The sequence below is a fragment of the Eschscholzia californica genome, unplaced genomic scaffold (genome assembly GCF_041429995.1).
Source record: "Eschscholzia californica isolate CP2 unplaced genomic scaffold, dmEscCali1.0.p SCAF_5, whole genome shotgun sequence".
Taxonomy (NCBI): Eukaryota; Viridiplantae; Streptophyta; class Magnoliopsida; order Ranunculales; family Papaveraceae; genus Eschscholzia; species Eschscholzia californica.
In genome coordinates, this window is record NW_028238472.1 from 42,255,549 (window position 1) to 42,281,360 (window position 25,812).

At 36.2% G+C, this 25,812-nt stretch overlaps 2 protein-coding genes across 3 annotated transcripts; both read left to right on the forward strand.

The window, feature by feature from the left end:
* The first annotated feature begins 12,701 nt into the window (after positions 1-12,701).
* Positions 12,702-18,945, forward strand: LOC147539340 (triacylglycerol lipase OBL1-like). 2 transcript variants are annotated; one of them, XM_086643951.1, is made up of 5 exons: positions 12,702-13,133; positions 15,338-15,567; positions 16,858-16,891; positions 17,234-17,850; positions 18,343-18,945. In XM_086643951.1, exons 1-5 carry the CDS (start codon positions 12,827-12,829, stop codon positions 18,616-18,618), a joined length of 1,464 nt encoding a protein of 487 aa, XP_086500077.1. In that variant the 5' UTR covers positions 12,702-12,826; the 3' UTR covers positions 18,619-18,945. The 2 variants fall into 2 exon arrangements, with proteins under 2 accessions (XP_086500077.1, XP_086500078.1); XM_086643952.1 differs by lacking the exon at positions 16,858-16,891 and adding an exon at positions 16,786-16,819 and having other exon boundaries at positions 12,719-13,133.
* Positions 18,946-21,175: 2,230 nt separating this feature from the next.
* On the forward strand, positions 21,176-25,213 carry LOC147539341 (triacylglycerol lipase OBL1-like). The gene is made up of 5 exons (XM_086644711.1): positions 21,176-21,678; positions 22,750-22,979; positions 23,598-23,631; positions 23,945-24,561; positions 24,667-25,213. The coding sequence occupies exons 1-5, from the start codon at positions 21,372-21,374 to the stop codon at positions 24,940-24,942; spliced, it is 1,464 nt and encodes a 487-aa protein (XP_086500837.1). The 5' UTR covers positions 21,176-21,371; the 3' UTR covers positions 24,943-25,213.
* Positions 25,214-25,812: the final 599 nt, after the last annotated feature.

Here is a 25,812-nt window from a genome sequence, read left to right on the forward strand (position 1 = left end):
AAAATGGTGTCTAGGTTGGTCCAAAATGATTCAGTTTGCCAATAACCATTCCTCCAGTTGATTATGTAACTGTTTCAAAAATTTGAAAGTCAGAAGTTCGATTCATAGTGGAGGTAGGATCCGCCCGTCATTTTTTGTTTGTGCTCAAGATTATAAATAAGATGAAGGAAAGATTTAGTTTTCATGTCTACTAGGATAGCCATAGTCTTACTGGTCTTTATATAGCCTACAGGGGTCAAGATGTCTTTGATGATGGTATTGATAAGGTTTATTAAATCTTGTATGTATTCATTATTTATACATGTCATATTAAATGTAATGACTCTTAGAGTATATGCAAAAAAATAAAATAAAATAATGTGTTGGTAATAAAACCTACTACAATAAAAAAAAAAATTAAACACCCTAAACCTAAATTACATAATAACGGTCGGATGTGTGTTATCTTGGACCGTCGGATGTGGTAGAGGGTCGGGCCTCTTAGATGGTTAGATGGTCGATGGTGTCATTGTTTAAGAGCACCCTGCCCAATAATACTACAATAACAATACGCCAAGTCCTTAATAATACGGTGTAACAAAAGCTTATTTACTACGGATTTCTACATATTTGTACCATTTGTAGTTGTAGCAAAAAAGTCTATTGTGTAGTGAAACTAAGAAAACAAATGGTGTCTTGGTTGGTCCAAAATGATTCAGTTCGCCGATAACTATTCCTTTAGTTGATTATGTAACTGTTTCGAAAATTTGGAAACCAAAAGTTCGATTCATAGTGGAGGTAGGATCCGCCCGTCATTTTTTATTTGTGGTAAAGATTATAAATAAGATGAAGGAAGGATTTAGTTTTCATGTCCACTAGGATAGCCTAGTTTTAATGGTCTTTATATAGCCTATAGGGGTCAAGATGTCTTTGATGATGGTATTTTTTTTTTTTTTTGATGATGGTATTGATAAGGTTTATTTAAATCTTGTACATATTCATCATTTCCACATGTTATATTAAATATAATGACTCTTACCGTCTATGCCAAAAAATAAAATAACTTAATTTGTTGGTAAGAAAACCTACTACATATAACAAATTAAAAACCCTAAACCTAAATTACATAATAACGGTCGGATGTGTGTTATCTTTGACCGTCGGATGTGGTAGAGGGTCGGGCCTCTTAGATGGTTGGAAGGTCGATGGTGTCATAGTTTAAAGGCACCCTGCTCAATAATACTACAATAACACTACCCCAAGTCCTTAATAATACGGTGTAATAGCCATTTTGTCCACAATAATTTGGGATAATCGCAATATTTCTTCCAAAATTTACACCACGCTATGTAAATAGTCATTTTTTCAGAATGCCTAGACTGCCCTTCGTTAGTCTAAAGAATAAAATTATGGTTTTACTTTTAATTTCTTTTTTCTCCTATTAACATCGACTCTATATTTTTTTATGGTCAGCGCTTTGGGGAAAGCTAAATAGTTTCCGGGGTGATGAAATTTTAAAGGAAATATGTAGAATTTTAGAAATTTTCCGGGGAAATAAATTTTAAGGGGAAATAAAAAAAACACTCCACCTCACCTCACTCTTTCTCCACCTCACCTCTTTGTCTTCTACGATTATGTCGCCGGCCGGAAAGGCCGGAAATTTTCCGGCCGGCGACCATGAAAAAAAAAAAAAAAAAAAATTTCACTCTCTCTCTCTAGAAACTCCGGCGAAGGGGTTTCCCTTCGCCGGAGTTCCGGTCTGTTCTTCAACAGACCGGATCTGGCCTGTTGTAGAACAGACCAGATCGGTCTGTTGAAGGAGAGAGAGTGAATTTTTTTTTTTTCATGGTCGCCGGTCGGAAAATTTTCCGGCTGACGACCTAATCGGAGAAGATAAAGAGGTGAGGTGGAGAGAATGATGTGAGGTGGAGAGAGAGAAAGCTGAGGTGGAGAAGTATTTTGCTTTCCCCCTAAATAAAATTGTCAAACAAAATTGACCAATTTTTGACCAAGTCTTCACACCCCGGAAACTATTTAGCTTTCCCCAAAGCGCTGGCCTTTTTTATTTATTCAATCTGTTTCTTCCCCAATTTAACATGACTTAAAGAAGACGAAGATTGAACCTCAACATTGTCTTCTTCAACGCATCTTCGTCGCCGTATTTTTATGTTTTCTTTTGAGGAGGGAAAATAGTATCAGTCATTAAGAAATTCAAAGTGGGGATGGAAGCCAAGATGGCTAGCCAACCTTGCAACCGACAATACAAAAAGATCATTTACAAATGGCTTAAAGCCTACATATAACATCTCAATCTCTAATTAATTGACTAAAGAGAGTGCTTTTAGACCAACTGCGGGGGCCCCTTATCCTCAGCGTCTGGTAGAACCTAAGAAGAAGTCTCAGTTTGAGGAGATAATGGAAATGTTCAAACAGGTTAGTATTAACATTCCATTATTAAATGCTATTAAACAGATCCCATCTTACGCTAAGTTCCTTAAAGACATATGTACTAGAAAGCGTAAGATGAACGTGCATAGGAAAGTCTTCTTGACTAATTAAGTGAGCTCTATTATCCAACAAACCCTTCCATCGAAGTACAAAGACCCAGGAAGTCCTACATTACCATGCATCATAGGGGAACATAAGATCGAACGAGCATTATTAGATCTAGGTGCTAGTGTTAACCTTCTTCCTTACTCGGTGTACTTACAGTTAGGTTTAGGAGAAATAAAACCCACTCCTGTAATTCTCCAGTTGGCGGATCGGTCTATTAGGCGACCACGTGGAATAGTGGAAGATGTTTTGATAAAAGTTGGTGAATTCATCTTTCCTGTGGATTTCATCATCTTGGATACCGAACCAGTTCGTGATACCCAAAGTCAAATTCCCGTCATTTTAGGACGACCATTCTTAGCTACATCTGATGCTGTCATATATTGTAGGAGTGGACTCTTAAAATTGTCTTTGGGAAACATGACTGTAGAGATGAACATCTATAAAGCTGGACTTTTCCCAGATGATGTTGATGATTTTAGCGAATTAAATCTGATAGATATGTTCGTTCAGGATTCTTTACCTGAAACTTTGTCCGAGGATCCCTTAGAAACACTGTTGGCTCATTTTGGCTTAGACTTTGATGAGGAGGGAAGTATCAATGAGGTAAATGCCTTGTTGGATTCTACCCCATTACTGGATACTGATAAGTGGAAAGCGAAAGTTGAACCCCTCATTTTGTCAAAGCCAATTGACTCGCCAACTTTAGAGACAAATCAACTATCATCTACCAATGAGTCCAGTGGTCCTTCTATCCCACAGTTGTCGACATCCACAGAAAAATCATGGATTTTTTAGATCTTTAAATATTTTGAACTCTTCTTAACATGGATTTTTCCCAAAGTTGGTGAATTCATCTTTCCTGTGGATTTCATCATCTTGGATACCGAACCAGTTCGTGATACCCAAAGTCAAATTCCCGTCATTTTAGGACGACCATTCTTAGCTACATCTGATGCTGTCATATATTGTAGGAGTGGACTCTTAAAATTGTCTTTTGGAAACATGACTGTAGAGATGAACATCTATAAAGCTGGACTTTTCCCAGATGATGTTGATGATTTTAGCGAATTAAATCTGATAGATATGTTCGTTCAGGATTCTTTACCTGAAACTTTGTCCGAGGATCCCTTAGAAACACTGTTGGCTCATTTTGGCTTAGACTTTGATGAGGAGGGAAGTATCAATGAGGTAAATGCCTTGCTGGATTTTACCCCATTACTGAATACTGATAAGTGGAAAGCGAAAGTTGAACCCCTCATTTTGTCAAAGCCAATTGACTCGCCAACTTTAGAGACAAATCAACTATCATCTACCAATGAGTCCAGTGGTCCTTCTATCCCAAAGTTGTAGATATCCCAAACATATAAACTGAATTTTTTAGATCTTTAAATATTTTGGACTCTTCTTAACATGGATTTTCGTCCTCGTGATCCGCTATGTATCTCACCCATCTTGTTACTAACTTCAGCTAGTACAAAATCATGGTGTCTTATTTAATTATGGAATTTTGTTCCCAGCAAAAACTCGAGAGACACACCCAAAAAGATCTCTACACTAACTACATGCAAACATGAACATATAACCCAATATCTAGGCGTTCTCCCAAAGAATGTAGGATTGTCATGCATGCCACTGAAACTGATAAATTATTCATCTTTTAATGCATGGCCTAATTTTCATTTATTGGTGAATAGTAATTATTGTTGAAAGTTAAGGCAATGCCCACAATTGTTGGAAGGTCCACTCCACTCGGCCAAACCGAGTGGACTTGGTCCAAATAGGGATCCTACTACAACTAGGATTCCTTAGATATTAGGATTATAGTTTAGATTAGTTTTAGATTAGTTTTGTTATTTTAAAACTCTATCATGTAAACCTATATAAAGAGATCATACATCATGTAATATACAAGTTGTAGTGTTAATAAACAAGGTATTTACCCATCTCTCTCTCTCTCTCACACACGATCAACAAGCTCACCAATCTTCATCTCTCGGTTTCACCCGAGTTCATCAACAATCATCATCGGTTATAACCGAGAGCACCATTCTTCCCTCTCGGTTATACCCGAGTACACTCATCATCACTCTCGGCTTCAACCGAGAGTTGTCATACACCTTCTCGGTTATAGCCGAGACTAATACCTTCTCTCCTCTCTCTCGGTTATCAACCGAGACAATCATCTTCTTCGTCTCCACTCGATCATATTCGAGTGTGTTCATCATTCAAAGGTTTAACCTTTTCACATGGTATAAGAGCCTTCAAATTTTTTTTTTTCTCTCTTAAATCATGACTACTCCCGAAACTTCGGAAACTTCTCAAATTCACACTAATCTCAATAGTGGGCCGTTTGATGTTCACCATTCGGATTCTCCTACTACTATTCTTATTACACCACTTCTAACGGGTGATAATTACTCCTCATGGTCTCGAGGTATGTCAAAAGCTTTAAGAGCAAAAGGCAAACTAGGTTTCGTAGACGGAAGCATCGATAAACCCACCGATCCTAATGAATTAGAACAATGGGGACGATGTAACGATCTCGTTTCTAGTTGGCTTATTAATTCGGTAGATCCACCTCTTCGATCATCTATATTATATGATGAGACGGCATCCGATATATGGAAGAATCTTTTTGATCGATTCCATCAAACCAATGCTCCTAAAATCTTTCAATTAAAGAGAGCTATTTCTTGTCTCAAACAAGAGAATTTAGACGTTTCTACGTATTTTACACACCTCAAGGCTCTTCAAGCTGAACTCAATTCCTTGCTAATCACCGAGCCTTGTATATGTGGACATGGTCGCTCTTTGGTTGAAAGAACCAACCAAGATAGAGCTATGGAATTTCTTCAAGGTCTTAATGACCGGTTCTCATCAATTCGGAGTCAAATCTTATTAATTGAACCCTTCCCTTCAATTCTTCGAATACATTCACTTATCAAGCAAGAAGAGGTTCAACAAAATCTCGTTACTCCTATGAATGTTGACTCCAATACTGCTGCCCTTGCCGTTGGTTCCAACGATTACTCACATAACCGATTCAACGGTTCCGATAGACAACGTACTAAACGTCCTCGACCCTTTTGCGAAAATTGCAAAATTCATGGACATGATGTTTCCTCATGCTACAAATTACATGGGTATCCACCCAACTATGGTCAACATGGAAGGAACCGAACACGACAAGATGCCGTGACTGCCTCGGTTATGGACAACAATGGTTCGACCATGAACCATAATGGTTCGGGGGTGCCTGCAGCGTCATCTTTTACTAATGAGAAATATCAAGGTATTTTAGCATTGTTGGACCGAAATAGGCAACCAACCGACAACTCTAACGGCACCAACAAGGATCCCCTCATCAATCTCACAGGTAAGTACTTTTCTTCTTCTCATCCTCCATGGGTTATTGATTCGGGAGCCGCTAAACATATTTGTTCCAATCTTTCAAGATTCTCTTCTTATTCCCTTGCACCACCGGATTTATACGTCCGATTACCGGACGACTCCCGAGTCAAGGTTGATCATATTGGTACCATCTATTTTACGAATAGATTTTATTTAAAGGATGTTCTTCACATCCCTTCTTTTCAATTTAATCTCATATCTATATCTCAGATTTGTAAATCACTTCGTTGTACCGTCCTATTTGACCGTGATTTGTGTCTTTTTCAGGACCGAAAAACGAAGACGGAGATTGGGCATGGTAGTCTTCATGACGACCTTTACTTCCTTCGCATGGAGCGTCCCATCCTTTCAGTTTCAAATCTAGTTCGAGATAATTCTAGTCATGAGTCTTTTGTTTTATGGCATTGCCGTCTTGGCCACCCATCTTTTTCACGTTTTCAATATTTTAATTCTAGACTTCCATGTATGAATTTTAATTTTTTATCGAATAAAGTACCGTGCGAATTATGTCCTCTTTCAAAACAAAGTCGCTTACCTTTTCTAAATAGTACTACTACTTCTTCACGTATTTTTGACATAGTACATATGGATTTATGAGGTCCCTTTCGGGTTCCCTCCACCTCCGGGTGTCGTTATTTTTTAACCCTTGTTGACGATTTTTCACGTTGTACTTGGATATTTCTCATAAGTTCCAAATCGGACTCAAATACGTTAATTATGAATTTCTCTAATTACGTAAACACACAATTCAATTGCAACATTAAGACAATTCGATCGGATAACGGATCCGAATTTATGAATAATTCTTTACAACGTTGGTTTCTTGAAAAAGGAATTTCCCACCAACGTAGTTGTACCTATACACCTCAACAAAACGGAGTTGTTGAGCGCAAACACCGTCACATTCTTGAAGTGGCACGATCTTTACGTCTTCAAGCTAATCTCCCTCTTTCCTTTTGGGGAGAATGCGTTCTAACCGCCGTCTATCTCATTAACAAGTTACCTACACCTATCCTTGATGGAAAATCACCTCATGAAGTCCTCATGGGTTCCCCTCCGAATCTTTCACACTTACGTGTATTCGGATGTCTTTGTTATGCCCGAATCCCTTTGGTCAAAACTAAGATGGACGTTCGTTCCTCCGCCGGCATCTTCCTTGGTTATCCAAATGGACAAAAGGGTTATCGAATTTATGATATCTCCACACGACGCATATATATTTCGCGTGATGTGACCTTTTTTGAAAATCGTTTCCCGATGTCATCCAAACCGACGGTCAAACCCTCTATCTCGCGACCGGAACCCTTCATCTTCATCGATGACGACGACACGTTTGTCTTTCCGGCAAACGATAAATTTCAATCCATCTCACCGCCGGACAGCAGCAGATTCACTGATGAATCTGCTGTTCCTGTTCCCGGGAGTCTGGATCCAGCGACAGGGGTGCCTTCAGACACCCCTGCTGGCCCGACTTCAGGTCCAACTAACAGTGGACCGCCTTCCCCATCAGGGGTGCCTTCAGCAGACCGTGATGAAGACCCTGGTCCTGGTGTGCCTCCAGAGCAGTCTATCCCACCACCGAGCAATGACTCCTCATTGCCGAATCCTTCACCCGACGTCCGGAGCTCCGACTCCGTCGTTGCCGATTCCGGCCGACCGGTTCTGTCTCGCCGCCCACCTAGTCATCTAGACGACTATGTGTGTTCCAATACAAACACTATTAAATATCCTCTTGAAAACTATTTTTCCATAAATTCGTTTTCCAATTCTCATCAACAATTTCTCTCTTCGGTTTTATCAACTACCGAACCAACCTCTTTCACTCAAGCAATGAAGTCCCCCCATTGGAAAGAGGCCATGGCCAAGGAAATTTCAGCCTTGGAAGAAAATAAAACCTGGACAATCACTGGTTTACCACCCGGCAAAAAGCCCATCGGTTGCAAATGGGTGTATAAAATTAAATTCAAATCCGATGGATCTATAGAGCGATATAAAGCCCGCCTAGTAGCCAAAGGCTACACACAAATCGAGGGGTTGGACTATAATGACACTTTTGCTCCGGTTGCTAAATTGGTAACCGTTCGTGTCCTTCTTTCTCTTGCCGCCATTAAAGGGTGGAGTCTCCATCAACTGGATGTCAATAACGCCTTCCTTCAAGGCGATCTTAATGAAGAAGTTTACATGAAATTACCCCCCGGTTTTTCATCTCAGGGGGAGTCTAAAGTATGTCGTCTCCATAAATCTCTCTATGGTCTCAAACAGGCCTCTCGACAATGGTTTTCAAAATTTTCCTCCGTTCTCATCGAACGTGGCTTTTCTCAGTCTAAAAGTGACTATTCTCTTTTTACTTTTAGATCTCACTCCACTCAAATCTATGTCCTTGTCTACGTAGACGATATAATTATCACGGGAAATAATGATCATGCTATCTCCCAGTTAAAAATATTTCTGAATAAAGCCTTTTCACTAAAAGATCTGGGCCGTCTACAGTACTTCCTTGGTATCGAAGTATCTCGATCATCACAAGGCATTTTTCTATATCAAAGGAAATATGCTCTTGATATTTTGAAAGATTCTGGACTCATCGCTGCACGTCCTTCTGAGTTTCCCATGGAACAAAAACTCCGTCTCAGTCCAACCGACGGTACACCTTTACCAGATCCGTCAGTTTACCGTCGTCTCATCGGCAGATTACTTTACCTAACAGTTACACGGCCAGACATCACCTTCGCCGTAAATAACCTCAGTCAATTCATGCAAACACCTAGCCAAGTACACTTAGACGCAGCTCATCGCGTTCTACGATACTTGAAGGGTACTCTTGATAAAGGAGTCTTCTTATCCGCAGACAGCTCTCTCCATATTACAGGATACTGTGATTCGGATTGGGCTGGCTGCCCTTCAACCCGTAGATCTACAACTGGATACTTCACAATGTTGGGATCCAGCTCTCTCTCCTGGAAATCAAAGAAGCAACCCACAGTTGCCTAATCTTCGGCAGAAGCAGAATATCGAGCTTTAGCCATCCTCACATACGAATTATAATGGCTCACGTATTTACTACTTGACTTTGGAATCAACCACTCTGACCCGATGACAGTTTACTGTGACAATCGGGCTGCTCTCCACATTGCTGATAATCCCGTCTTCCACGAACGTACAAAACACATTGAGATAGATTGCCACATCGTTCGTGAAAAGATTAAAGACAACGTCATTGCCACACGCTTCACCAGTACAGAAAATCAGTTAGCGGATATCTTCACAAAGCCACTTGGGGCAGAACCGTTCAAGAACATAATTGGCAAGTTAGGCGTTACTTCCATTCCCGCTCTAACTTGAGGGGGAGTGTTGGAAGGTCCACTCCACTCGGCCAAACCGAGTGGACTTGGTCCAAATAGGAATCCTACTACAACTAGGATTCCTTAGATATTAGGATTATAGTTTAGATTAGTTTTAGATTAGTTTTGTTATTTTAAAACTCTATCATGTAAACCTATATAAAGAGATCATACATAATGTAATATACAAGTTGTAGTATTAATAAACAAGGTATTTACCCATCTCTCTCTCTCTCTCTCACACACGATCAACAAGCTCACCAATCTTCATCTCTCGGTTTCACCCGAGTTCATCAACAATCATCATCGGTTATAACCGAGAGCACCATTCTTCTCTCTCGGTTATACCCGAGTACACTCATCATCACTCTCGGCTTCAACCGAGAGTTGTCATACACCTTCTCGGTTATAGCCGAGACTAATACCTTCTCTCCTCTCTCTCGGTTATCAACCGAGACAATCATCTTCTTCGTCTCCACTCGATCATATTCGAGTGTGTTCATCATTCAAAGGTTTAACCTTTTCACAACAATTAATATCTATGTCATATAGGCCTAGTATGACATAAGTTGGGAAATGATTTATTTATCAAAAAATTATATACATCCCTCTATTTGGTCTCTCTCTCACTCTCAGCCCTCCGTTTAATGTGGCGATGTCTCATTGGAGTATATACTCTTGCTATTCTCTCCATTTATTCCATTTATTGGTGAATAGTAATTATTGTTGAAAGTTATTGGTGAATAGTAATTATTGTTGAAAGTTAAGGCAATGCCCACAATTAATATCTATGTCATATAGGCCTGGTATGACATAAGTTGAGAAATGATTTATTTATCAAAAATTCTATCCATCCCTCTATTTGGTCTCTCTCTCAGCCCTCCGTTTAATGTGGCGATGTTTTATTGGAGTATATATTCTTACTATTCTCTCCATTTATTCCATGCTCAAGTGAACTGTCGCCACATCAGTTGAAGGTTGTGGGAGGGACCAAATGAAGAGATGAATATAATTTTTCTTTATTTATTTATGAGTGAATTTATAAGTTGTGAATAATATGTAGAGCGATTCTATTAATACAATAAACAAACGGGAAATATTAGATAACCCATCAAACTCAATCCACTTGGTTGACAAGTATAGATGGACCTAGTGGCGGATCTAGAAATTCATTCAAGAGGAGGCTAAATATTTAAGAATTCTTTTGACGAAATCCAGAGTTGTTGAAGAAAAGTTTCCAAAAATGATTTAAACTAAAATCACTTATAAATGCAAGACTAGTATCTTATTTGACCAAAAAATTATAGTTGAAGTCTTAAAAGAATTACGTAAATAAATTACTCTCAATTTAATTCTAATTTAGACTTGTATTTGTTATTTCGTATTTATTTAAAATTTAATTACATTATGTATAACAATAAAGAACAATACAGACTCGAATTTTCACCCTAAAAAAGAAGAGGAAGTCCAGAAAGATGGTGCAGTATAACTTACGATAATAATTACAACAATTAAATTTTATTTGTGGAAAACACTAAAAAGTATAATTGTCAAACAAACTTATTTTGGTTGAGTAATCTTAGTTTTAAATGATAAAATAAAATCAAGCTAAAAAAGGTTAATGCAATAAGTAATTTTTGTTTGTGGCGAATAAAAGTATTGATGGAAGAAGAGTAAAAGAAAAAAATGAAATGTTGGGAGAGTTTGAAGCCAGAAGGATACGAACCCTGCCAATGGCACCCCGAATCCAACATACTTCCATTGGGCTAAACACCAGTTTTGTATATAATCTTCAAAGCGGTAAATATTGTACATTCAAGAGAGGTATAATCGTCTTTCAACACTAAACCGTTTAGGCTCTGTATAGGGGTGAGTGGGCCTATAGACTCCCCTCGCCCCTATGTGGATCCGCCACTGGCTGGACCACAAAATAAACGATCCAGATTTTATCTTTTGTTTTCTTTTTCCAAGTGTGATCCAGGTGTACTCGTCAATCAAGTAGGTTGAATTTGCTAGGTTATCTAGCATTTTGGTAAACAATATATGCAATAAATTCTATTCGTGTAGTTAATAGTCTCTCGTGTAGTTAATAGTTTCTTCAACAGTCCAAAAATGAAATGAAAATTAGGTGGATGAGTGGATCGATCATACCCAACTCTAATTGCAATTTGTTTCTGCTTTATTTGTAACTATCAAAGTGGTTGATTAGAAATCAATGGTAATTAAAACACCATATTTTACACACTAGCAAGGGAGATTAAAAACATTGCTTTATTCATGAGCCCACTCCGACTAGACTTCCACTAAAATTTTCCATTCTTTGTTTTACTTTTTTTACATAGTTTGTGACTAATATGTACTTACTTTACTTATAACCTTCTAATGCTTTCTCATCAACACGTTTGATAATGTATAATCTCTTCTAAATAAAACAAAGCTTTAATTACTTTTCGTGATAAATACATCCCAAATGGGTGAAAAATTCTTTAAATTTCAAGAAAAAAATGCTATCTCTATTAATGATATTTTAAGTGGACACCGTTGTAGATCAAAAAATTAAAGAAACGATTTCATATTGTACTCCACGTACACGATATGTCAGAAGGGAGAATTTGACCTGTTCATAAGAGAGAATGACAAAATTTGTGAAGGTTTAAGAAAGAAATCGATTTTGTAACATATGATTTATTGGTGAGGACCATTTTATAACGATGGCATAAACGTACTCGGTTTTTTAATTTTGTGTTTACTTTGGAATGGTTTGGTCTAGATGTAACTTGTCTAACTTTTGAACTGATTATTTTGTCTTACCACAATCAACCTCTTTAGGAATAAAATTCTAAATATTATCAAAAAGATTTAGAGAGAAATAGTTAATTCATGACATATGAGTCACATAAATAGTACCTTAGGTAGTTGCCTAATTCAGTTTGATACAATGTTACTATGGTATATAAAAAGAAAAAGATGTACATCGGGTACGATTAATTGAGTGACATGGAGAAGTCTTGTGAAGCCCACTTTGGTTAGACGATAACTTCATGTGTATCTGTCGAATATAAAGATCAGTGAGTCGAATCTTACTGTATGTACAAAAATCTAGCCGATCGGCTCAAATTGATCAACCAACATGCAAACAAAATCTCCAAGAAATTTGCTGAGGGAGCAAATTTCCAGAGAATGCTAAGCAAAATCAATCCCACCTTGCATGAGATAACTTAATTAATTATTTTTACATGTTTTACATTCATAAATGTTTTAATCATTTCTGTCCTCATTCAATTATTGATCTGGTGCATTATCTTCACATATATAGAGCATGGTCTTATTACATTGGTTGAGCTCGGCACATGTGGATTATACGTGTGAACATGATTGAAAAATCTATATAAAGGGCCTTTCCTCAGTATATGTTCTTCACCACCTTTCTTACTTTCCTAGCTACTTTATGGTGCCCTAGCTTTCTTTCCCTGTTCTCTCCTTGTTAATTTCCAAAACCCTAATTTCAGTTTTCTTCTATCTAGCTATCTTCCCCCATTATGGGTTCCACAAAGCCTTACGTTATTTACCATCCTGAAAAACTAAGACTTTTGGACATAGTTAGTATCTTGTTCTTAAGAAGAAAGTTATCAAGTTCTGAGTTTGTCGAAATTCAGACTGATGATGCTAAGCTTGAAGCAAATGTTGCTCTTCCTAACTTGATAACCCTAATTACTTTGATCATTCAGAAGATCTTGGCTTTAATTAACACTCCTATGGCTTTACTTGGGAGGATAGTAGAGTTCATCTTGAACTTGGTTTCACTTAACGGTGGAATCCTTAAGTTGATTTTTCACATTATCACATGTAGGTGTTAACTTGATATACTATTTTAGTTTCATTAACAAATTCTACACATTATGCAAGAACTTATATATAATAGCACATATATACATATTTATATACGTATATACATAGATACATATCTATCTACATATATATATATATATATATATATATATTTCATTATATCTACATATATATAGAGTCATTATTTGTGCATGGAATTATATTATCAACCATGATAGCATGCCCGACCGTCTCCTGGCTGAATCCGGACCAGAGGTCATTTGTCAAATATTATAAAGAACTCCATGCATAATCATCTATATAGCCCTAACTTGAGTACGTATAATATTAAGCTTACCATGCATAAGTCTCTCTCTCTCTCTATATATATATATTATGGAAAAAGCAAAATAGTCCATTAAGAAACGAAGAAATGGTAGCCGAAAATGCTACAAAAAACTCTCTACAACGATACACGCCAATACAATGAAAGGCTTAAAGCCTAGATAAAGCAACCTAATTACAAATAAAATCACTAAAGTTTGTGTTCTTGATCCATGGTTGTTTGATTGCCCAATGGAACACCAACCCCTTGATCTTAACAACTATATTTCTCTGGTTTCTTCTTTTTCATTTTCCGCTTCAAGCAGTCTAGTATTTCTTTCACTCCAAACGGTCCAAATTGTAGCCGGTATATACATGGTTTTTGTTGTTATTTCATTTTATTTATCTTGTTACTACTTACTACCAATTACAGTATAGAAAGTTAATTATGCACTAATGCAGATCCAGCATTGTCACTCTAGGGGAGGAAATAAAATGCAAGGGCTTGCAGGACTGTGTCAAGCCATTCTTACCCTTTATGTCTCATATAATAATTAAGAGCATCTCCAATGCAAAACTCAATCTTAGAAACTCGGAGTGCCACATAGGATTTTCTGAGTTTTTCTTAAAAAATCATCACCAATGCAAAACTCAACTAAGATCTCAAAGATGATGTGTCGAGAGTGGAATAGAGATATCTCAAGAGGACACTCTATTTTCAGAGTGTCCTCTTGAGATATCTCTAATTGTCCAACTCACCAATATTTAAATTTCAACCAATAGAAATCCAGTCTTTGTATATTTCCAAAATAACTAATTATTTTTTTACAAAAATAACCATGACACGTAAGTAAAATAAAAGAGTTTAGAGTGTTGCATTGGAGACATACAAGAATTGAGGATCTCTATTTTCGACACCTAGGAGTGAAAGTCTCAAGTGGAACTTGACAAATAGGACGAATGAAGATTTTTTTGAGTTTTGTATTGGAGATGCTCTAAATGAACAGACCAAAAATCCAAATAAGTGGTTTCTATTTCCATTTCTATAAGCAAATGCTGCTTTTCTTGTTAAACCTTTTTTTTTCCCCTCAAATATCAAAGTTTTAATTGGTAGTGAGTTTATGAGTTTAGGATATTTCAGTCACAACAACCTTCACGGTTTCCATTAAATATTCTTAATTTATTACATATTTTAGAATCCTATATGAGCATATGGAATTATATATGAAGGGTGTTATACATAAGTTCGATTGAGTTTGATGTTCCATGGATCGGATTAGTAACTTGGATTCAACTAATTCACTTTTGAGAAGACGAGTGATCTGATCCGATACAAAAGAAACCACCATCCTCACTATGTTGCTAGGAGCTCCGACAAAAGCTTTTGGTTTTATTTGTATTTAGTAGCACTCTTCTAACGTTTGTTTTCGTATTTTTAAAACGTATTGATTAATTTCATTCAGAAAAAATACCTCACTATTTTTATACGTTTTTTTTTCTAAGGCTTCTTCTAACTCCACGAACTATCTGTTGCTTTAAAAACTTAACGAGAATGGGACTACGCCCTGCCTATCTCCTACTGAATCCCGGTCGGGTGATGTGGCTACACAAGATCTAGAGAAAGACTGGCTACGTCACCCGGTTAGGATTCAGAAAGGAGAAGCCTAGACGTTCTTTCAGAATTGAAAAAAGTCTTAATAAATATTTGATTTTTAGTGAAGATGATTAATCGAAAGTAGATGTCCATTAAAATTAACATGGACAACATCTCCATGCTTGGCTAAAAACTATACGAAACCGTATAAAATCATCCCTTCTTCTCTTTGTTATATATATAGATAAATATTGAAATAATAAAAGGGGTGAGTTCTTAAGTTGGTTAATTATTATTGATGAAGGTAAATTGGTTATACCAAAAAAGGATTCAGCCGAGTATAGATCGATGATAGGTTTTATAGATGGACGGATGGATCTGGACAAGGCATCCTCATATCTTAGTTATTTCCCCAAGTTGGGACCTGTTGATAGCTCCAACGAAATCAGAGTGTTAGATCTGTGCATGATGTCTGCCAAGGTCGTCTATGAGAACCAAGCCTATGTCAGAAATGTTGTCACAAATCACTGGAAGGTAAATGGTTATTTGATTGTCCATAAAATTATATTTCAACCACTTTATATCAAAGTTGCCGCCATTTCGGACTTATAAAGACGATCTATAATAAAAATAAAATATGAGCAAATATAATATTTTCATGTTGCGATAAGAGTTCCTCTGTATAGATGCACAGATAAAATGGGTTTAAAATTTGTGCACAATTAGGGTTCACTACAAGCCTTGTTGTGGCGCCACAGACCGTGGCCTGGTAGCCATGCCATTAGCCGTTTCACCATTTGGCTTGCCACGAAAAATGTATCACACCGGTCTAACGGGTCTTAATGGGTTGGGATCAGGGACGAAACTGTGTGTAGACCAAGGATTTTCCGAACAAATCTCGACATCTGACACGGCTCACATCAGATGTTGATCGTTGGCGTGTATGTTGTTGGAAGCGTTATAAAACTTTTACAATTAATATTTCATTGTAATACCTCCCGATTATTTTCAAATTTTCTCACTACCACCCCTCTAGGCTTATGATAAAATTATATACCTTCCATGCATTTATTCTTATTTGGACCGCCGACCATCAATGAACGGTTCAAACATAGTGGTGGTAGAGCAAGCTCATCACAAATTGGAATCCAGAACTTTTAGTGAATATTGTGAAATCAAGCTTCCGATAAAGTATACCACGACGAGTCACGTCAATAAAATTTGGTTGAGGTGATAGAATTTTGCATTTTTGATTTTTTTATATTTTTGGATAGTATTTTTCTGTAACTCAAATCTTTTCAGCCCCCGTCAACCAAAACATCTGGTTACTTCTCTGTTGGGATGTTCTACTGTTGGGACACCTTGGCCCATTGAGTAGCAAGAATATATGAGAAATTTTAGAGAAAAAGTAGGTGGACTTTGTTTATAGTAGTAACAATGGTGATGATATGCCCGGCCGAATCTCAGTCGGTGACGTGGCAGGTCTGAATTTAGAGAGAGAATTTTTCTTTTTCTCTCTCTAAATCTGGTCCGACCACGTCACCCGGCCGGGATTCGTCCCGGAGATTGGCTCGGCGTACCATCAGTTTTTGTAAAGTAATCCTTATTAAACTTTCATTACCAAAAATTGGATTGAGAAAATGGCCTTGCCAGTACTTTTTCTTTATTTTTTTAGTGAAAGATTTGAGTTCATCTCTACCATAAAATAAATGAAAGAAGGGGCTTATGGATAGCCCTTCCAAAAAAGTAAAGATGCACTTTGTCGGGTTCTATAACTTCTATAACAGTAATTTGATGGTGTGTTTTTGAATTCTGTCTATGCAGATGCACTTTGTTGGGTTCTATAACTTCTATAACAGTAAGATTAAGAATATCTCTTCTTTTTTTTTTTTTTTTTTTTTTTTTTAATCCTTTTCTTTTTATCATGCATCCATATGGAAGAAAAACAAAAGGCTCGTATCAGACAAAAATTACGAGACAGACAAAAATAAAAAATGATGAAACCTCACTCAAGTTAATTTGGACCTCAAATCAGAATTGACATCTGATTTAAGACACGAAACGAAGACTAAAGTAGTTGCTTGTTGGATCGATAAGAACAAAAAAATAATGTATTATTTATTTGTTTATTTAACACGAGTTATTGTATGATCGATTTACATAAGTATGATTAATCTTAATTGGACTTCAAAATATGCAGATTATCTTAAATCAAGTGCAACCCAAGCTTTCATATTCTGCGATGCACCGACAGATGCCAAGCTAATCGTTGTTGCGTTCCGTGGTACGGAACCATTTAACATGCAAGACTGGTCCACAGATGTTGACCTATCTTGGTTCTCTATGGGTAAAATGGGAAGAGTTCACCTAGGTTTTATGAAAGCTTTAGGTCTTCAAGATGATAAGGATTATTTGAAAGGTTGGCCTAAAACATATACAGGAGATAAAAACTTAGCTTACTACAGCATAAGAGAACAACTAAGGACTTTACTAGCCCAAAACAAGAATGCAAGAATTATAATCACTGGCCATAGTTTAGGGGCAGCCCTTGCAGCTATGTTTCCTTCACTACTAATTTTACACCAAGAAGATACAATCTTGAATAGCATTTATGGTGTTTACACTTTTGGCCAACCAAGAATTGGTGATAAGGATTTTGGGGAGATAATGGCTGCAAATTTGAATGTGGTTTTTAAGAGATATCATAGAATTGTTTATAGGTTTGATGTTGTCCCAAGAGTTCCCTTTGATGATCCCATCTCTCAGTTTGCTCATTTTGGTGGGTGCCTCTATTTCAGTAGCTGGTACAAAGGAGAGGTAAACTTTTCTTCGTTTTTTTGGGTTTACTTAACTAGTACTATAGTTGGCTTCGTACATAATATTTCGGTAGTCTATTTGAGATTTATTGACGACCACCAGGTATCTAATTGATGATTCATTTCCACTTCTCAGAGATGCTAGGTTTACAAAAGAATGTGACAAAATTTTTGCTGAAATGACGTGCCAAGATTCATTTCAAAGTTTAAATGAATTTGGACCGTTCTCTTCATGAGTCGTTCATGTTTTAACTGTCATCCGTCGAACTTTCAAAAGAGACTTGCCACATCATTTCGGCAAAAATTTTGTCAATTTGTGTTTTTTTATGAACATAGCGTTTCTGCTTCTTAAATACCTTGTACGCGAGAGAGTTTGATAGATGATCAATACCCCAATATTGATTTATTACCACATATATTATTTTAATATTTATTTTTTAAATATTAATTTGTTCTAATTTTTTGTGGGGTTGATGGAAAAATTGAATTGTAGGTGATGAAGAAAGAACCAAATCAGAATTACTTCAATCCATTGTACTTGATACCAAAGTATTTCAATGCATGGTTAGATCTATTCAGAGGTCTTTTTGCAGGGATCACATTAGGGAAAGATTATCAAGAGCCCTTGGTTTCTATCCTCTTTAGACTTGTTGGGCTTCTGTTTCCTGGGCTTGCTTCTCACAGCCCAAGAGACTCTGTCAATGCTACTAGGCTTGCCAAAATCATAGTAAATGAACAAATTGATGATGAGGAAGTGGTATTTGTTTGATGTGATCTCTCTCTCTCTCCCTCTACTAGAGAATTAAGGATATAATGCTATGTAAACCTTTTTACTTAGAATTAAACCTTTGTTTAGGTTTAATTTGGGTACTAAATAAATGGTTTTATTTAGCAAAGGAAACCCTAATAAATAAAGTTTTAGCTTCAAATAATGCCGATTAATTATTAGGGAGAGGTCATCTATGGAGCTTGTGTTTCATATAAGATGAAATTATGTAAGAAAATTAGTGTTGTTTTTCATTGACATCTTATGTATTTCGAATTTTTATTTCAATATAAATGAAATTATGTAAGCAATTTCTTGCTTATTATGAAAGGTAACTCCTTACTTTACAGCCAAAACTAAAAACATACTTTGCAGGAATGGGATTCTAATGTCCACTTTAAAGGAAATAGGGAGTGTAATGTTGTACTTCAATGAGAAAAAGAAGAGTTGTGGAGAGACTCAATCCATAAAAACGGAGGAAAGAGTTGTGTTACAGACTTAAGAGAAACAAAAATTTTAGTCTTTGTTGCTGAAAAGCTTCAACAATTGTTATTAACGGAGTAAACCGGGGTCTTGAGGGACCATATATGCATGTAATAAGTTACGGAAAATCAAGTTGTCTTATTCTCTTTTTAGGGTTCTGTATATATACAAGTAAAACTAACAAAATAAAAGGATCTTATCTTGATCCAGAATAACAAGAAAATATATACGTACAACTATTATCCTAAAATTTAAGATACTCCTGAACACATTCTTAAATACAATATTTTTCTAATATTCTCAATACTACATTCCTAAATACAATATTTTTCTGATAGTCTCCAAGACCAAGGCCAACTCGGACTATCCGGACGCGTCTAGTAGCTTCTTGGAAGTTTTCGAGACGGTCTCGGTCTCCCAGAGCGGGACGCGTCTGCTGGAGCCGGTCGGTCAGGAACCTTCCCAAGCATCTTGGCCGGTTTTTAGGAGTTTCTAAAAAAATCCAACCGCGCTCCTCCCCCCCCCCCTTTCTTTTTTCTTTCCCTAGTTACTATTTCCAACTTTTAGAACTCTTTCTAAAACTTACCAAATTTTGTTCTCAAAACTTCTAAAACTCGAAAAACAACTCTTAACCAAAACCAATTTGGATCAAAATTCATGTTTTTGAAACTTTTTCAAAGAACAATTTTGAAAACAACTTGAATAATCTTTGAATCTCATTCAAAGTTATTCAAATTCATATGCCCAAAAACACTTTTAGACATAACTATCTATCTAAAATAACACAGATTTGTCCGAAATTTAGCCAAAATTAGCTATGTGCAAGAGGCTCTGAAGCCACTGTTGGGTTATGACCTCTTCTAGTGTTCTTAAGCGGAATCTCAAACATCTAATTTCTAACACTAGTATTTCTAAGATCTCATGCGTAAGCTAATAATGATGAACTAAGAAAACCAGTTGCATAAATACCTTTATCGTTAGTTTTTCCTCGAACCTTTCAAATCGCTATTGAGAAGACTAAGAGCTTTGATTGTAGCTCCTCTACTTGAGACGCCGAGCAGTCATCTTGATCTCCCACCTTGTTGCTAGCTAGAACACCAATGGTGGTTAGATGAAGAACACCTTCTTCTTTGACTAGATAGATAGTTGAGAATTAGCTCACTTTCTTCTTTCTACTTGATGTGTTAGAGTAAGAAAGCTTAATGAGAAATTTCACACCTTATTCAAGTCCCTAAGAGACCTTATATGGAGTTCTAAGTTAGAGTCCAACCCTACTTAGATCCCTAAAAAGTCCCTTTTGAATAAGATTAAAGAAATAGTGTATCTGTCGAATATAAAGATCAGTGAGTCGAATCGTTTCAAGGACTCTTGATCATTTGTTCTTTTCGTGTTTCTTCTCAAATCAGATTTGGAACTCCCTTACCCCATCTTTTATCAAGCTCTCAAATTCGTCAAATCGTTTCAAGGACTTAGTCGACTCAAATACTCTCCCTAAGTCGCTTGATAGGAAAAAAATTTTGAGATATGGAGTTCCTTATGCTATAATTTGGAGCTTATGGGAAGAGAGAAACACAAGGATCTTCGAAGAAAAATGTAAATCGATAGAAAATCTTATAATTTCGATCAAAGCTCTCCTTTTTTACTGGTCTACAAACCCAGAATGGAAGTCCTTCACCACTTTTTCAAAATTAGTTTTTAGCTGGGATGCTCTAATTAGCATGTAATCTTTTCCTTTTTTTCTTGTTTTCTCTTTGTAGTTGCAACCTTTGAAATTAATGAAATCTATTTTACCCTCTTCAAAAAAAAAAATCAGTGAGTCGAATCTTACTGTATGTACAAAAATCTAGCCGATCGGCTCAAATTGATCAACCAACATTTCACAAACAAAAACTCCAAGAAATTTGCTAAGGGAGCAAATGCTCAGAGAATGCTAAGCAAAATCTTGCCTAAGATAACTTAATTAATTAATTTTTCATGTTTTACATTCATAAATGTCTTAATCATTTTTGTCCTCATTCAATTATGGATCTGGTGCATTATCTTCACATATATAGAGCATGGTCTTATTACATTGTTTGAGCTCAGCACATGTGGATTATACGTGTGAGCATGATTGAAAAATCTATATAAAGGACCTTCACTCAGTATATGTTCTTCACCACCTTTCTTACTTTCCTACTTTATGGTGCCCTAGCTTTCTTTCCCTATTCTCTCCTTGTTAATTTTCCAAACCCTAATTTCAGTTTTCTTTGATCTAGCCATCTTCCTCCATTATGGGTTCCACAAAGCCTTATGTTATTTACCATCCTGAAAAATTAAGACTTTTGGACATAGTTAGCATCTTGTTCCTAAGAAAAAAGTTATCAAGTTCCGAGTTTGTCGAAATTCAGACTGATGATGCTAAGCTTGAAGCAAATGTTGCTCTTCCTAACTTAATAACCACAATTACTTTGATCATTCAGAGGATCTTTGGTTTACTTAACACTCCTATTGCTTTACTTGGGACGATAGTAGAGTTCACCTTGAACTTGGTTTCACTTAATGGTGGAATCCTTACGTTGATTTTTCACATTATCACATGTAGGTGTTAACGTAATATACTATTTTAGTTTCATTAACAAATTCTACACATTATGCACAAACTTATATATATATATATATATAGTCATTACTTGTGCATGGAATTATGTTATCAACCGTGATAGAATGCCCGACCCGTCTCCCAGCTGAATCCCGGACAAAGGTCATTTGTCAAATATTATAAAGCACTCCATGCATAATCATATATATATATAGCCCTAACTTGAGTACCTATAATATTAAGCTTACCATGCATAAGTCTCTCTTATATATATATATACATGGTTTTTGTTGTTATTTCATTTTATTTATCTTGTTACTATCAATTAAAGTTTAGAAAGTTAATTATCCACTAATGCAAATCCAGCTTTGTGACTTTCTCTACGGGGGGAAATAAAATGCAAGGGGTTGCAAGACTGTGCGAATCCATTCTTAGTTTCTTACCCTTTAAGTCTCGAGAGATGCTAGAATCACAAAAGATTTTGACAAAAAAAAGTTCTCAGCTGATGTGGCGGTTGTGATTTTCATCTCTCAACGGCCTAGATTTGGTCAAAGTTTGAAACCACACCCGCCACATCAGCTGGGAACTTTTTTTTGTCAAAATCTTTTGTAACTTCATCATTTCCCTTATGTCTCATATAATAATTAAATGAACAGACCAAATATCCAAATAAGTGGGTTTCGATTTCTATTTATATAAGAAAATATTGATAGCAAATTTTTTGGACTATGACCGACCTGTCTCCTAGATGAATCCCGACTGGATGACGTGGCCGGACAATATTGATAGTAATTTAAAGATGAAAGCATATAATTAAACTGCTCAAGGAGTCAAAAAGTCTTAAATATTTATTTGATCTTCTGTGAGAATGATTAATCAAAAGTAGATTTCTTTTGTGCTTAAAAAATATTATGGAAATTGGAAAACATCTCCATGTCTTGGCTAAGGTTTTTTCAAAGTTTGACTACGGTGGGATCGCTTTTATTTCTAAATGAGGAAATATGTCACTCTATCATTTCCCAATAATAAAAGGGGTGAGTTCTTAAGTTGGTTAATTATTATTGTTGAAGGGAAATTGGTTATACCAAGAACGGATTCAGCCCAGTATAGATCGATCTTAGGTTTCATAGATGGACGGATGGATCTTAAAAAGGCATCCTCATATCTTAGTTATTCCCCCAAGTTGGGACCTGTTGATAGCTCCAACCAAATCAAAGTATTAGAGCTCTGCATGATGTCTGCCAAGGTCGCCTATGAGAACCAAGCCTATGTCAAAAATGTGGTCACAAATCACTGGAAGGTAAATGGTTATTTGATTGTCCATAAATTTATATTTCAACCACATAATATCAATATTAAAATGACGTTCAAAATTAGGGTTCACAACGGGCCTTGTCGTGGCGCCATAGGCCGTGGCTAACAAGCCACGCCATGAGCCATTTCACCATTTGGCTTGCCACAAAAATGGATCGCACCGGTCTAACAGATCTTATGAATGGGTTGGGATGTTCTATTGTTCGGCCAACTTGGCCCATAGTGGTTACTAAGTTGGTTTCCAGTCTATAAGTTAAGGGTTCGAGACACGGAGTTATACTCCTTAAAGTATGCTGACATTTAAAAAAAAAAAAAAAAAAAAAACTTGGCCATAGTGTAGCAAGAATAGATGAGAAAAAGTATGTGAACTTAATATGGATAGCCCTTCCCATTTGGGAAGTTTTATAAGGCCTCCCCAATTTTGTTAAAAGACCTCCTCATGAACCATTTTACTTGGTAAATTATCATTGAGGGGGGCCTTTTAACAAAAATGAGGGGGCCCTATAAAATCTCCCTAAAAGTAAAGATTCGGGTATTGTGTCGAAAAAGTAGTAGTCAAATTTTTAGTAATTTGATGGTGTGTTTTTGAATTTTATCTATGCAGATGCACTTTGTGGGGTTCTATAACTTCTATAACAGTAAGAATATCTCTGCTTGTTGCTTTTTTTCTTTTATCATTCATGCATATGCAATAAAAACAAATGGCTCGAATCAGACAAAAAATTACGAGGCAGACAAAAATTTAAAATGATAAAATCTCACTCAAGTTAATTTGGATCTCAAATTAGAATTTACATCTGATTTAAGAAACGAAAAGAAGACTAAAGTAGTTACTTTTTGGATCAATACGAACAACAAAATAATTTATTTGTTAAATTTATTTAACACGAGTTATTGTATGATCGATTTACATAAGTATGATTAATCTTAATTGGACTTCAAAATATGCAGATTATCTTAAATCAAGTGCAACCCAAGCTTTCATATTCTGCGATGCACCGAAAGATGCCACGCAAATCGTTGTTGCGTTCCGCGGAACCGAACCGTTTAACTTGCAAGACTGGTCCACAGATGTTGACCTATCTTGGTTCTCTATGACTAATATGGGAAGAGTTCACCTAGGTTTTATGAAAGCTTTAGGTCTTCAAGATGATAAGGATTGTGTGAAAGGTTGGCCTAAAACATATACAGGAGACAAAAGCTTAGCTTATTATAGCATAAGAGAACAACTAAGGACATTATTAGACAAAAACAAGAATGCAAGAATTATAATCACTGGCCATAGTTTAGGGGCAGCCCTTGCAGCTATGTTTCCTTCAATACTAATTTTTCACCAAGAAGACACAATCTTGAATAGAATACTTGGTGTTTACACTTTTGGGCAACCAAGAATTGGTGATAAGGATTTTGGGGAGATAATGGCTGCAAATTTGAATGTGGCTTTTAAGAGATATCATAGAATTGTTTATAGGTTTGATGTTGTCCCAAGAGTTCCCTTTGATGACCCCATCTCTCAGTTTGCTCATTTTGGTGGGTGCCTCTATTTCAGTAGCTGGTACAAAGGAAAGGTAATATTATTCTTTTTTTGATATATTTTAATATTTATTTACAAAATACTAATTTGTTCTAATTCTTTTGTGGGGTTTGGTGGAAAAAATTGAATTATATTGTAGGTGATGAAGAAAGAACCAAATCAGAATTACTTCAATCCATTGTACTTAATACCAAAGTACTTCAATGCATGGTTAGATCTATTCAGAGGTCTTTTTGCATGGATTAAATTAGGGAAAGATTACCAAGAGCCCTTGGTTTCTATCCTCTTTAGACTTGTTGGGCTTCTGTTTCCTGGGCTTGCTTCTCACAGCCCAAGAGACTCTGTCAATGCTACCAGGCTTGCCAAAATCATATGTCATGACCAAATTGATGATGAGGAAGTGGTATTTGTTTGATGTGAATTAAGGATCTAATGCTAAGTAAACCTTATTAATTAGAATTAAACCTTCGTTTAGGTTTAAATTGGTTACTAAATAAATGGTTTTATTTAGCAAAGGAAGCCCTAATAAATAAACTTTTAGCTTTAAATAATGCCGATCATTACGGAGAGGTCATTTACTGAGCTTGTGTTTCATATAAGATGAAATTATGTAAGAAAATTAGTGTTGTCTTTCATTGGCATCTTATGTATTTCGAATTTTCATTTCAATATATCTGCTTCTATAATTTCTTGCTTATTATGAAACATAACTCCCTACTTTGAGCGAAAAATAAAAACATAATGGTGATCTAAGAGCTCTCGTACTTGGTAAAAGTGTAACCATTTTGAAACCTTATGACCTATGAAATTGTTTTATGTACATATAAGTCTCTACAGTAGTAGATAATGATAGGACAACAATGAGTACTCAATACTGATAAAAGACTCCAAATTAGTTTTTAATTCCATGTTGGTTAAGGCACTCGGTTTTTTGTGTTATAAGCGGACGACTCTATTAACACTCGAGTTATTTTGCAAAAAAAAAATCTATAAGCACTACCCTTTTCTAACAACACCCGTTGATCCTTATAAATGACGTACTCAAACATCAGTTAATGGGTTAGGGATTGTTTATATCTCTCGTTAGAGTTTTTTTTTAACTAAAATCAATCGGAAAGAACTCTTATTGATTATTTTCAAACTTTTGGGAAGAAAATATAGAAAGAACTCTTACATTATGAGTGTTTATAAAGTGTTTGGGTCAATATTTGTTGACTATAGTCAAACTAATAGGCCACCTGCTTAGAGCACAAATGTCGGGTGCTTTTAGCAACACCCATTAGTG

Coding starts and splice junctions, on each gene's coding strand:
- LOC147539341 (XM_086644711.1), top strand. CDS start 21,372: ATGGGTTCCACAAAGCCTTATGTTATTTACCATCCTGAAAAATTAAGA. Junction 23,632..23,944: donor GTTCTATAACTTCTATAACA/GTAAGAATATCT, acceptor CAAAATATGCAG/ATTATCTTAAATCAAGTGCA. Junction 24,562..24,666: donor GTAGCTGGTACAAAGGAAAG/GTAATATTATTC, acceptor ATTATATTGTAG/GTGATGAAGAAAGAACCAAA.
- LOC147539340 (XM_086643951.1), top strand. CDS start 12,827: ATGGGTTCCACAAAGCCTTACGTTATTTACCATCCTGAAAAACTAAGA. Junction 13,134..15,337: donor GATTTTTCACATTATCACAT/GTAGGTGTTAAC, acceptor TTATTGATGAAG/GTAAATTGGTTATACCAAAA. Junction 16,892..17,233: donor GTTCTATAACTTCTATAACA/GTAAGATTAAGA, acceptor CAAAATATGCAG/ATTATCTTAAATCAAGTGCA.